Genomic DNA, 14,102 nt, shown 5'->3' with positions numbered 1-14,102 from the left:
GTTGAATGCTGGCTCTGACATATACTAGTTGTCTGACCTTGAGCAAGTTACTTAAACTGTGTGTTTCACTTTCTTCCTATATCAAATGGAGATGATACCTTGTTTCCTCGAAAATAAGACCTAGCCGGACCATCAGCTCTAATGAGTTTTTTGGAGCAAAAATTGATATAAGACCCGGTCTTACATTATAGTAAAATAAGACTGGGTCTTATATTAATTTTTGCTCCAAAAGATGCATTAGAGCTGATGGTCCGGCTAGGTCTTATTTTCGGGGAAACACTGTAGTAGCATCTACTTCATGGTGTTACTGTAAATTAATATTTGAAAAGCACTTAGCTCAGTGCCGGGTACACAGTTAATGATAAATTTACAAATTCCTACTTTTCCAAAGGCAATTCTTGTCATGAAGTCTTTAAACTGTTTCTGACAATGCAATCTTCTAACCTGCTCTGCTATTGTGAGAGGTTGTGCCAAAGCAACAGATGGCTTTAGCACTTTGGATGTCCTTCCTTTGCAACATAACTTTGTCCCTATACACAGGAAGTTGTCAGAGTTTGCTCCATTCTGAGGTCAGAGAGCACGTTGGCCCTTTTGGGTTTGAGCTGTGTTAGCTTTAGGTAGATCATTAACTTTGGGAGGAATGTTCACCTCTTGACCGTTGCTGGTTTTTGTCCACAGACCTGTAGAGAAGATTGCTCAACCCACTTTTGAGACAATCATTTATGTGCATTTTTTATTTGATATTTTTTGAGCCCTATATTATACCAGATCCTATTTTCCAATCTAGAAGTAGCATGCTGAACAAGTGAAATGTGGCTTCTGCCCCCAGAGACCCTATTTCCTCTCAAAAGTATAAATAAATGAAATGAGAGCTAGAGCAGTTATAAACAAGCACAATAACCTATAAAATTCATTCATTAAGAAATAGAATCATAAAAAAAATTAGTAGCTAATATAGTCCTCACCTGTGCTCTGCCATGAAGACATAGCCTGTGCAGGAATTGCACTCTTGTTGAGTGCATTGAGAAGATGTGGATAAAGCACCAAGAAACATTTATTTAAGAGCATTAGAGACTAGAGTTGCAAAATTTCTGGAAAAGGGAGGGTAACAGAGGTGAAATGACATTCTGTAACCACATTTTTCTGGAGGAATTTGCCACTTCTGGGCACAAGACAGGAGGCTTTGCCCGACAGAGGGCCACTGCTAGCAGAACTTATGGCAGTCTCAGGGCTGGAAAAACAGAAGTGGAGGCAAGATCCCAATGAGAAGGAAGGTGCAGAGAACTACGCCTGACAAATAACCAGTTTTTCCCTTAAGATATTTGGCATAGTTTGAAGCTCCATGGAATGAGAGGCAAAAACAAACATTCTTTACCTGAAAGAGCTCTCAACGAACATACCAGGTGTACTCGTTTCCTATGGCTGCTGTAACAATTACCACAATCTTAGTGGCTTAAAATAACACAATTTATTATCTCACAGTTTGGTAGGTCAGAAGTCTGAAAGGGTCTCACTGGGAAAAATTGAAGGTTACATCAGGGCTGTGCTCATTTCTGAAGGCTTTACAGGAGAATCCATTTTCTTGCCCTTTCCAGCTGTAGAGATGCTCACATTTCTTGGCTAATGGCGCTACTCCCTTCCATCTTCAAATCCAGCAATGGCAGTCTTTCTTACATTGCATCACTTAGACACTAACTCCCCCGCTTCCACATTTAAAAGACCCTTGTGATTGCATTGGCCCATCCAGATAATCCAGGATAAAAGTCACCTGATTATCAACTTCAATTCCATCTGCAATCTTAAACCTCCTTGCCACATAACAGCATTCACAGTTTGTGGGTTTAGGACATGAACATCTTTGGGGGGGGAGGCATGGGCATTATTCTGCATACCACAGCAGGCTTTCAGTTGGGAGCCATGGAAGCTTATCAAAACTGCAACCTAGCCTTGACGTAGCTTGACCCCCACAGTTGAATCAAAGTAATCAGTCCCCATTCTATCTTTTTAGCAGAATCAAAGGGTGAATGCACTTTGGAAATAATGGTATATCATCTGGAGCCTCTAAAATTTTACACACTATGTCCAATTACTTGTTCAAGTAAAAATTAAAAGGCATTCCAAGTGAACTATATGTCCAAAAAATAATAGAAAGACACACACTATAAACAGATCCACAAGAATCCAGATACTGCATTGAGCAGACAGAGAAGGATCCTTTAAAAACTATGATTAATATGGCCAAGAAAATAGAACAAAATGTGATGAAATAGAGGAAAAGATGGTGAAATAGTGGAAAAGATGGAGAAGTTCATTGGATAATTGGAATCTATCAAGAAGAAATCAAATGGAAATTCTAAAAATGAAAAAGGCAATACCTCTACAGATGCAAGAAAAAGTGCCCTTCGGCTTTCTGTCTGTCTGATTGTGGCAGCCCAGATTAAATGAGGGAATACAGGAATTACAAAACCGTGAAAAAAATAATTTTTGCAATTCAGAAATAACCTTGTAAATAGTGATTCCAAAAAAGAATCTAAAATGTGAATTTACATGAAAAAGGCAGTAATTGATGTTAATTTCTCTATAAATGGATTTAACAGTGCAACAGATGCACAGAAGAGAGGATTAGTAAACTGGAAGACAGGCACAGAGAGAAAAAATAGAAATACTGAAGAAAAGCATGATACATGTGTATTTTAAAAAGATTACTATATAATACAATTATAATCCCAGAAATAGAGTCAACAGACAATAGACAGGAGGAATATTTAACCACACAAAGGTTGAGAATTTTCCAAGTAGTGAAAAACAGCCCACACATTCACCCATATATTCACAGCTAGGGTAACATCACACTAGGCACACCATGGTCAAACCAAAGAAGATAAAGAATTTAAGGAGAGGGCGGGGAATTTAAGGAGAGGAGGGGAATCTTACTTGTCATTGGCTAACCAGCCATCCTCCGGGGCCAAACAGGGAGACCTGTGTAAGCACAAAGGTGAAGCAAAGTCCCTGAAAGGATTAGTCTCACAGACTCTCCTTTCTTTAGGGGTAGGTACGAGGGGACAGACAGGGAGACTGCTGTGTGACAACAATCAGCAAACATTTTACCTAATGGTGAATTACTTAAAACTTCATCACCACTTCTATACAGTAATGTATTGGAAGTTCTAGTCAGTGCAATAAATCAAGAAAAAGAAATAAAATTATAAGGATGGGAAAAGAAGAAACAAAACGGATATTATTCACAAAAATCATAAGGATATATGCAGAAAATCCAAAAGAAACAATTATATTTCATAAGATAATTTACCAAGGTCACTGGATTCAAGGTCAGTATACAAAAACTAATTGTTTTTTCAAAACCAGCTACAAACAAATGGAAAATGAATTAAAATCATGAAACCATTTATAATAGCACCCAAATCAGTTGATGTCTGGAAACAAATCTAGTAAGGATGTGCAAGTCCTCTAAACTGAACACTAAAAAATATCAAGAGAAGACCTAGTAAAGAAGACCTAAATAATGGAGGAATAGACCATATTCATGAATTGCAAATCTTAGTATTGTCAAGATGTCAAATCTCTTCAAATCGATCTACATTTCTGTATAGTTCCAATGAAGTCTCTGCAGCTGTTTTTTCTGGAATTTGACATGTCAATTCTAAAATTTACATGGAACTGCAAAGCCAAAACAACAAACAAACAAATCCAAATTCATCTTGAAGTACAACAAACTGGAGGACTTACACTATAAGATATCAAAACTTATAAAGCTATAGAAATTGAGACAGTGAGATATAAGTGGAAGGATTGATGTACAAATCAGTAGAACAGAAGAGAGAGTTCAGAAACACATATATAGTTAACTGATTTTTGACAAAGATTTTACTAAAGTACAATGAGGAAAGAATTATCTTTCCAGTAAATTGTGCTAGGTCAATTGGTCGTATATATGGAAGAAAAAATACAGGTTCCTGTGTCACACCTTTCACAAACACCAATTCCAAAACAAATTTAGGCCATGTGTCTCAGGTTTGTCTTCTGTGACATTATGCTAGCTCACCAAGTCATTCAGCTTATAACTGTAGTTAGACACAAATTAGAGAGTTTAGAAAGCATTTGTTAAATTCCAAGAGACCTACTGAGTAAATGTTTGGGGCAAAAAAAAAAAAAAAGTCATGTTAAGAAAATTTCTCCACTTCTTTTAACCTAATTTCTCTTTCACATGAATGGAAAATAAATCTGTCTTTGTCTAAAAAAAATATCAATTCCTGGTGGATTATACATCTGAATGTGAGAGATAAAACTATCAAGCTTTTGGAAGGAAACAATATTTTCATGAACTTAGGACATACAAAGATTTCTTAAACAGTTGACAAAAAGTGCTAAACATAAAGAGGAAAATGTTGAAATTGGACTCAGACATATTTAATATTTCTGTTTACCAAGACATACCCTTAACAGGAAAAGGCAAGCCACAAAATTGGAAAAGATATTTGAAATACAAATGTCCACCAAATTTTTCATATCTAGATTATATAAAGAATCCCTACAACTCAGTAAAAATATAAGCAATCCAGTAGAAACAATGGGCATATCATAAAAGAAGATATTTAAATTACCAATAAATCTATGAAAAAGTGTTCAACTTTATTTGTCATCAGGGAAATTATTAAAACTATAGAGACCTTCATAAGCTCCAGAATATCTAGAATTTAAAAGCCAGCCCAAACCAAGTATTGATGAAGATATAGGGCAACTCTTAACTTTCATATGTCGCTGGGCGTGGGAGAAGAGTGGAAATTATACAACCACTTTAGAAACCGGCAGCAATAATATTATTAAAGCCGAGCACAGGCATGCCATGTGATCCAGCAATTGTACCCTTGTGAATATAACAACAGAAATGCCTACATATGTTCACCAATAGACGTGTACAAGAATTTTCACAGCAGTATTATTTCCTAATAGCCTTAAATTAGGAAAAAAATACCAATTGTCCCTGAATAGTCATTGATATATTCATCGTTGGAATACCACACTGCAGTGAGAATGAACTACTTACGATACATGAAACAGCACACTTCACTCTCACAAATATTATGTTTAGACAAAGAAGCTAGACAGAAAACTATTTATATTTACATCAAGTATAAAAATAAGTGAAACTCATGTATGGTGTTAGGGGTCAGAATAATTATTAGTTTTGATTATTGATGACTATAAGAGGGATGAGGGGCCTGTGGGATCCTGGTAATATTCTCTTTCTTTTTCTGAGCACTGGTTAAATGGGTGTGCTCCTGCTTGCCAATCCATATTCTGGAGCTTATGAAGTTCACTGGTTAAAATAATGTCTCAGGTTAGTTACTAGAATGCAAGTTTCCTGGCCTCAGGACCTTCATCCAGCCAAGCAATTCTTACATGTTTTGAGCACAGGCTCCTCGGGACTGGGGGACATTCCACAGGGTGAGACTGTGGACCTTTCCCCAGGAAAGCATGTGCACACATAATACACAACGTTTTGTACACAATTTTCAGGGATCCTCAGATTCTTCCTCTGAAAGTGTCTCTGTTGCCCACTCCTGTTCCCTCTCGGAAGTCACCTTTCCGCCCCCAACCCCAAGTGACCCAGTCCCCTCTGATCCTCTGCTGAAGGCTGGGATAAGGTGAAACCCTGAACCCAGACAGGGCTGCCTCTACTCGCCCCTGCTGCAGCCCACAGCCCAGTCCTGAAGTCTGTGAGCTCTGCCTGAGGAAGTCTTCAGAATTTAAAGTTTTAAGAATTGTTTATGGAAGCACAATGAACATACATAAAACTTCACATATCCTAGTATACAGCTTAATGAATTGTCACCAAGTGAACACATCCATGTAACCAGCATCCATATCAAGAAACAACGTTCACAGAGCTGGGATGGCTCCCTGGTGCCCTCTTTCAAGTCTCTTCCTATCTTCTCCTCAAAGATATCCGTTATCTTGACTTCTAACAACATAGACTAATTCTGCTAATTTTTGAATTTTGTAGAGATAGAATCACACTATATATATATATATATATATATATATATATATATATATACACACACACACACACAATTTTGTGTCTGGCTTCTTTCACTCAAGGTTAGATTTGTAAGATTTGTGTATGTTGTTGTGCATAGTTGCCCTTCATGTGTTCTTAGTGTTGCATATTATTCCATATTGTGTATGTAGCACACTTTATTTATCTTTCCTGTTGACAGTAATTTGAGATCTTACAAATAGTGAGTGCTGCTATAAACATGCTAGTACATGTCTTTTAGTGCATGTAGGTATGTATCTCTTCAGGGTATTTCCCCAGAAGAGCAATTGCCTCGTCATAAAATAAACATATGTTCAATGTTAGCTGCCCAACAGTTTTCCAAAGTGGTTCAACCAATTTACACTCCCACCTTAAGAGTCTGAGAGTTTGGTTGCTCCACATTTTTGCTGTTTTGGTGGGAGTGTTGGAGGTTTCACATTGTAATTTTGAGTTTGATGACTGATTAGGTTGAGCATCTTTCTGTATGCTTATTGACCGTTTAGATGCCCTCTTGTGTAAAGTATTAGTTCAAGTCTTTTGCCCTGAATACATTTTTTTAAATTAATTTTATTGGGGTGACAATTGTTAGTAAATTTACATAGATTTCAGGTGTACAATTCTGTATTACATCGTCTATAAATCCCATTGTGTGTTCACCACCCAGAGTCAGTTCTCCTTCCATCACCATATATTTGATCCCCTTTACCCTCATCACCCACCCCCGACCCCCTTACCCTCTGGTAACCACTAAATTATTGTCCGTGTCTATGAGTTTTTGTTTCTCATTTGTTTGTCTTGTTCTTTTTGGTTTATATACCACATATCAGTGAAATCATAGGGTTCTCTGCTTTTTCTGTCTGACTTATTTCACTTAGCATTATTCTCTCGAGATCCATCCATGTTGTCACAAATGCTCCTATATCATCTTTCCTTAACGCCGAATAGTATTCCATTGTGTATATGTACCACAACTTCTTTATCCATTCATCTATCGACTGAATACATTTTAAATAGATTTTCATTCAGTTAGTTTGGGGAGTGCCAACATAACAATTCAAACCACAGACCGAGACTTATCTAATAAAGCATCCTCAGAATTGGGCCTTAAGAATGTAAGAATATATCATAATTGAATTTAAACAGTCTGTCTTATTATTTTAACCCACCATAACTCTTTATTCTGCACCCTCTTCGTGTGTGCAAGTAGTGAAATCTTTGCTAAGTAAATGTTCTTTGTTTCAGCTCCAACCAAGATATGAAAAGTTCTTCCCTCTGGCAGAGACTAACCCTGCCCTCCACTGAGTCCAGAGATAGTCCCAAGGAAGTCAGAAGAGATTGTAAATCACAGAAATCACAAGGTCAAGGACATGAGCCTATGATACACAAACCTGGGCTCTCCTCCCTTTCTCCAACACACACACACACACACACACACACACACACACACACACACACACGAAGTAAACAGCTGATCCTCTTCCTTCAGCATCTCACAGACAGCCATCCTTGGACAATACAATGGGAGATTGTCACCATTCCTCTCCTTCACACCACCTCCTGCCAACTGAGTTAGTTTTAAATTCCAGAAGTGTACATTGTTCCTGTCTACGTGCCTGGTGACTAGGGCAGGGTAGAATTAGAAGGGGACCTCTCACATCTGATTAGCTTCTAAGGTGACACCCTAGGGAGCCCAGGAAGAAAGGTATAGCAGCCTCAGTTACACAGGATCCGTGCTGAGCAGAGAGGTTGTCAGGGTCCCTGCTAACAGCCCATTTGCTCATGAGCTGGAAATAGCATATTTCTGGTCAGAAATGCAAGCAGTCTCTAGACCAGCAACCCCTGCTGAACATCACCCCAAAAGAAAGAAGGACTGGGCCCCCTCCGTGGTGATACACTCACCAAGAGGTCCCTGGAGCGGGCTTTAGGGGGCTGCAGGGACGAGTAGAAGCAGCCCTGTCCAGGGTCAGGGTTTCACCTCATCCCAGCCTTCAGCAGAGGATCGGAGGGGACCGGGTCACTTGGGGCGGTCGGGGGGCGGGTTCCGAGAGGGAACAGGAATGGGCAACAGACAGTTTCAGAGGAAGAATCTGAGGATCCCTGAAAATTGTGTACAAAACGTTGTGTATTATGTGTGCACATGCTTTCCTGGGGAAGGGCCCACAGTCTCACCCTGTGGAATGTCCCCGTCCCGAGGAGCCTGTGCTCAAAACATGTAAGCACTGCTTGGCTGGACGAAGGTCCTGAGGCCAGGAAACTTGCGTTCCGGTAACTAACCTGGGGCCCGGGCGGATCGCCCTCGGCCCGGGCCTCAGTTTCTCTCTCTGGAGTCCCGCGATCAGTTCAGCGGGTTCCGGGGTGCTATGGTCGGTTGTATCTGTGGGGTGCGGACCCCTCGCTTTCGCTCAGAGCTCCGGCCCCGCAGCTCAATGCGCTGGGCAGAGGGGTCAGCCTTGGGGCGGCCGGGGAGTGGGGGCCGAGTTGCTGGTGAGCTACCAGAGGCGTGGTGGCAGGTGCGGAGAGGGCGACGAGCGGGGAAGGGCAAGCCCTTCACAGGAGGCGGAGCCACCCCCGTGGGGGCAGGTACAGCTGGCCGAGGCTTGCGGCCCAGGGGATCCGGTCGGTCGGTGTCACTCGTCCAGTGTCGCGAGTCAGCAGCCGAGATGAGGCTCGCCATCTGCGCCCTGCTGTGCTCGGGGGCCCTGGGTGAGTACGCAGTGGGAGCCCGGGCCGGGCCACCCTCCGACCCGGAGCCGGCGCCTGCGGGGTCAGCCGCCGCGAAAGGACGCGCCGCCTGGGTCAGAGGGGCCCGCATCAGCCTCGCGCGGGTTGGCCCCAAACACCTTCCGCCCGCCGGGATGTTGTGTAGCTGGATGAGCTAAGAATGCTTTCCACATCTTTAAACGGTTGAAAGAAAATCAAAAGAATAATTTTGACACGTGAAAATCATGAAATTCAAATTTCAGTGTCCATAAATAATATTTTATTGGAACACAAACATGCTCTCTCAGGTAAGTGTCGTCCATAGCTGCTTTCAGGCTTCAAGGGCAGAGTTAAATAGTTGCCACAGAGACTGAGTGGCCCAGAAAGCCCAAAATATTTACTCGCTTAGCCCATTACAGAAAAAGTTCATGATCCCTGGCCCAGAGGCTGTTGATCCAGTTTACAGTGAAGGAGACAGGAGCGGGGAGAAGAGATTTTCCCACGGCTCACTGGTTATTACCAGGGATTAAGAGGGAAGGGCAAATGTCAGGTATGCTTGACTTGTCCAGTGTCTAACCAGCAGGATCTTTCCTGCTCTGAACTGTACCATGACTACCATCCCCACCACACACCAGGAAGGTAGAAAAGGGGAAAAACAACCACCCTAGAATGGGATCCACCTGCCACTGAGTGCTGGGTGACTTTAGGCTCTCCCTTGACCTCTCTGAGCTGGTTACCTCATTAATTCAGAAGGAATTGCTTTTTCACGAGAAGCACACAGCCGCTATGAAAGTGAAATGAGAATTGATGTAGTGGCAGAGCCCTAGACATGGGTGAGCTCTCACTGGTAAAAGTCCTGCACATGTAGGGGCTCCATCCCGTATTACGGGGTGAGCAGGGCTCTTGGCTGGGTAACGCTAAGGAAGGTAATGGTGCAGTCAGCTCAGGCGTGTGCAGAACTTGCCCTGGCTCATCCAGCTCTGGCTCTGCCAGTCTCAGGCTGTCTTCAGTAATTTCGGAAGTAGGAGATTTTACGTGGGGAGAGGGGTAACCTGGGCAGGGCAGAGGGAGGAGAGGGCAGGAAGGACTGGGGGTGCTGGGGTTGGCCCTCCCTGGCCCAGTACTGCTACCTGGGGCCTCACAGTGAGGTCTGCTGGGGCCCAGGAAGTCTGAAAAGGTAGGGTCCAGCTGTGGTCCAGCTCCCTCTGACCACAGGGAAATCCGGAGTGCAGCCCCTCGATTTTTCCCAAATTCTTTCTGAACAAGGCTTGTGTTGTTTGTTTTTCCTCCATCTTCTCTCCTAGCAATGTCAGGGGCTGACCAAAATTTCATTTTCCCTATCTGCTCTGTGTTTACAAACCAGAGGCAAGACTTGCCTTCCCCCTCAACCCTTACCACCCATTCCTTCTCTCTTGGCCACTGGAAAAGGCTGGAGTTTAGGATGTCCTTTCTTCAAAGCTCAGTGACAAAAACTCTTCTGGTGGCAAATGACAGAAATGCAACTAAACTATTAGGTTGGTGCAAAAGTAATTGTGATTTAAAAGGTTAAAAATAACTGCAAAAAACAGCAATTACTTTTGCACCAACCTAATAGCTTAACTCGAAAAGACGGAAGAGACGGAGGTAGGGGGTGGGCTGGGCGTGGGGGAGTGAGGGGGTGGTTATTAATAGGCCTTTAAGAGCCAAGAATCAGGGGTTCGGATTAGCCTGTACCTCCACCTTGGCGTCTATCTCCTTTCACCACCTATTTACTCTTAGACTGCCTGCACACACTCTTTCTTTTTTCAAAATTGTTTTTATTGAAGTATAATTTACATATGACCAAATGCCCTCTTTGTTATATACAGTTCAATGAATTTTGACAAATATACCTACCCATGTAGCCACCACCACAATCAAATATATAGAACATTTCCATCACTCCCAAACTGTTCCCTATCCCTTCCCAGTCATTCTGACTTTTTGCCACTTTAGCTAAGGTTTTCCTTTTCTAGGATTTCACATAGATGGAATCATACAGTACATAGTCTGTTGTGTCTGCCTTTTTACACTCAGCATAATTGCTTAGAGATTCATCCACAATGTTCATTCCTTTCTATTACTATTATTCCATTGTATGGCTTTACCACAGTTTGTTTCCTCATTTATTTATTGATGGACATTTGTCTCCAGTTTGGGGATATTATGAATAAAGCTGCTACAAATGCCAGTGTACAAGTCTTTGGGTAGATACATGTTTTCTTTTGAGTAAATGTCTAAGAGTAGAATTGCTGAGTCATAATAATAAGTGTATGTCAAATCTTTTCCCATTTTAATTGGATTATTTGATTTACTGATTTTAAAAGCCCTTTATGTGTTCTGGATACAAGTCCTTGGTCAGATAGATGTGTTACAATTGTTTTCTCCAAGTTTGTGTCTTAGCTTTTCATTTTCTAAATGATATCTTCTGAAGAGCGAATGTTTTACATTTTGATCAGTCTCACCAAATTTTTATTTTTTTGTTATGTTTTGTGTCGTCTATAAAAATATAATTGGCTACCCCCAAATTTGCAATATTTTCCTCTGTTTTATTTTAGAGGCTTTATAGCTTCAGCTTTTATATTTTGGTCTATGAGGTCTCCGATACATTTTTAGTTAATTTTGTATATGGTGTGAAGAGCTGAGATTCATTTTTCTCACATGGATATCCAGTTATTCCAGGACTTGTTTTTGAAAAGAATATCCTTTCCCCACCTTGGCAACTTTGTTAAAAAACTACTGACTCTATATACCATGTTTCCTGGAGAATAAGAACAGGTCTTATATTAATTTTTGCTCCAAAAGACACATGAGGGCTTATGTTTAGGGCATGTCATCCTTAAAAATCCTGATAGGGCTTATTTTCCAGTTAGGTCTTATTTGGGGGGAAATACGATCTGTGGGTCAATTTCTAGACTCTCTAGTCTGTCCCGTTAAACTAGCTATACATCTCTCTTTGTGCCAGTGTCACACTGTCTTGGCTGTAGCTTTATAGGAAATCTTGAAATCAGGTAACGTAAGTCCTCCAACTGTATTGAAATACTTCACTGTTGGTTTGGCCATTTAGAACCTTTGCATATCCACATACATTTTTGAATCAGTTTATCAATTTCTTTAAAAACAAGTTCAGTCTTGGATTATTATTGGGATTGCATTTAATTTGTATATCATTTTGAAGAGAACTGGCATCTTAATAATACTGAGTTTTCTAATCCGTGAGTATTCTATATCTATTTAGGTTTTCTTTTATTTATCTTGGGAATGTTTTATAGTTTTTATTGTACAGGTTTTGTTCATAAATTGTTAAATTTCTCCCTAGATATTTCATATTTTGGGATGCCATTGTAAGTATTTTTAAAATTTCATTTTACAGTTTTTCTTCTTAATATTATAGTCAGTTGATTTTAGTATATTGATCTTCAATTCTATAACCTTTCTAAACTCACTTATTCTAGTAGCTTTTTTGCAGATTTCTTAAAATTATTTTCTGTATGGATAAACATGTTATCTGTGAATAAAGACAATTTTATATCTTATTTTCCAATCTGTATGCCTTTTATTTCCTTTTTGATCCTTATTAAAATAGCTTAGACCTCTAATACAATGTTAAACAGAAGTGATAAAAGTGTGTATTTCTCCCTTTTTTCTGACCTGAAGGGAAAAGCATTCAGGCTTTCACCATTAAGTATGGCATTAGCTGTAGGTTTTTGTAGATGCTCTTTATCATGTGCAGAGCCCTCGCTGTAGACATTACCTTCTATTCCCAGTTTGCTTGGACTTTTGGATTGAAAAGTACTTTTCCTGTTCTATTAAGATAATCATACGGGTTTTTCTCTTTTATTCTGTAATATGGTGAATATTAATGATTGATTTTTGTATATTAAATCAACTTTGCATTCCGGAAAAGGATAAAACCTATATATACGTGTGTGTGTGTGTGTGTGTGTGTGTGTGTGTGTATTCGTGTATTCATTTTTTGACTGCATTTTGATTTATTAATATTTTGTAAAGGATTTTGTTTTTACATTCATGGGTGATATTTCACAGTAGTTTTTTTGTAATGCCTTTGTTTGGATTTGGTATCCAGTTCAGAAAATGAGTTGGGATTTTTCCTTCCTCCTCTACTTTATAAAATAGTTTGTACAACATTGCTATTATTTCTTTCTTAAGTGTCTGAAAGAATTCACCAGTGTAACCACTTGGGGCTGGCACTTCCTTAACATTTATTGTAGTGCAAGTTTGCTGTTACCAAATCTCTCAGACATTTGTTTGTCTGAAAAAGTTTATTTTTGCCTCCCTTCTGAAAGTTGTTTTTATTGGGTATAGATTTTTAGTTTAGCAGGTTATTTTCCTTTTAGCTCCTTAATGATATCATTCTATTGTGTATGACTTGTGGTTTCTGACAGTCTGTGATACTTATCTTTGTTCCTCTACACCTAGTTTGTCTCTTTTCTCTGATTGCTCTAGAACTGTGAGTTTATAGTTTTCATAACATTTGGAAAAATTCGGGCTAAATATTAATTTTTTTCATGTATTTTTCTGGCCCCCTCCTCCATTTTTTCCCCTAAGATTACAGTTACACATATGTTAGATCACTTGATATTGTTGACAAGTTACTGAGCTCTGTTCACTTAAGTCTTTTTTTCTCTTTGTGCTTCATTTTGTATTGTTTCTAATAAAGTTTTCCAGATCACCTTTTCCCTTCTGCAGTACTAATCTGCTGAAAATCTTATCCAGTAGAATTTTCATTTCAGATATTGTATTTTCATCTCTAGACAACCCTTTTGGCTCGTTTTATATCTTATGTTCGTTTCCTCATTATGTTCATGTTTTCATTTAAGTCTCTGAGCATACTTAAACAGCATTTAAAATAGCTGTTTTAAAAGTTGTATTTTGTTAATTTCATCATCTCTTTCATTTCTTGTTCTGAATGTATTGACTGATTTTCCTCCTGGTTATGGGTTACATTTTCCTGCTTCTTCACTTGTGTAGTAATTTTATTGGTTGCTGGACATTGTGAATTTTACCTTGTTAAGTATTGATTTTGTCATTTTTATTTAAAGAGTGTTAAACTTTGTTCTGGTAAGCAGTCACTATTATCTGAAGATCAGTATAACCTTTTCAAGACTACTTTTAGGCTGTGTCTAGAATACTCTTTATTCTAGGGCTAGTTTAACTTACTTCTGGAATTTTTAGTAAACGCACTGTTTATTCAATGAGATTTTCTCCACTCTGGATGGTGGGAGCTGAAATGATTCCTGAGTCCATTTGAGCTCTAGGAAATGTTTGGCCTAAGCTCCCCATTAAATTTTCTTTACCTAGC

At 39.7% G+C, this 14,102-nt stretch overlaps 1 protein-coding gene across 3 annotated transcripts in view; it reads left to right on the top strand.

Moving 5' to 3' along the window:
* Window positions 1-14,102, top strand: part of LOC308507672 (inhibitor of carbonic anhydrase-like) — a 56,353-nt gene that overhangs the window by 6,101 nt on the left and 36,150 nt on the right. Inside the window, exon 1 of one of the 3 annotated variants that reach the window (XM_081072930.1) lies at window positions 8,254-8,764. The exons of the other annotated variants lie outside the window; for them this stretch is intronic. Within the exon in view, the coding sequence (XP_080929056.1) occupies window positions 8,422-8,764 (343 nt within the window). The 5' untranslated portion in view covers window positions 8,254-8,421. Of the gene's footprint in view, window positions 1-8,253; window positions 8,765-14,102 lie in introns of those variants that run through there. 3 annotated transcript variants of the gene reach the window in all.

The sequence above is a fragment of the Rhinolophus hipposideros genome (assembly GCF_964194185.1).
Source record: "Rhinolophus hipposideros genome assembly, chromosome: 14".
Taxonomy (NCBI): domain Eukaryota; kingdom Metazoa; phylum Chordata; class Mammalia; order Chiroptera; family Rhinolophidae; genus Rhinolophus; species Rhinolophus hipposideros.
Note: the sequence above shows the minus strand (reverse complement) of the source record. Positions and strands in the feature narration are given on the sequence as shown.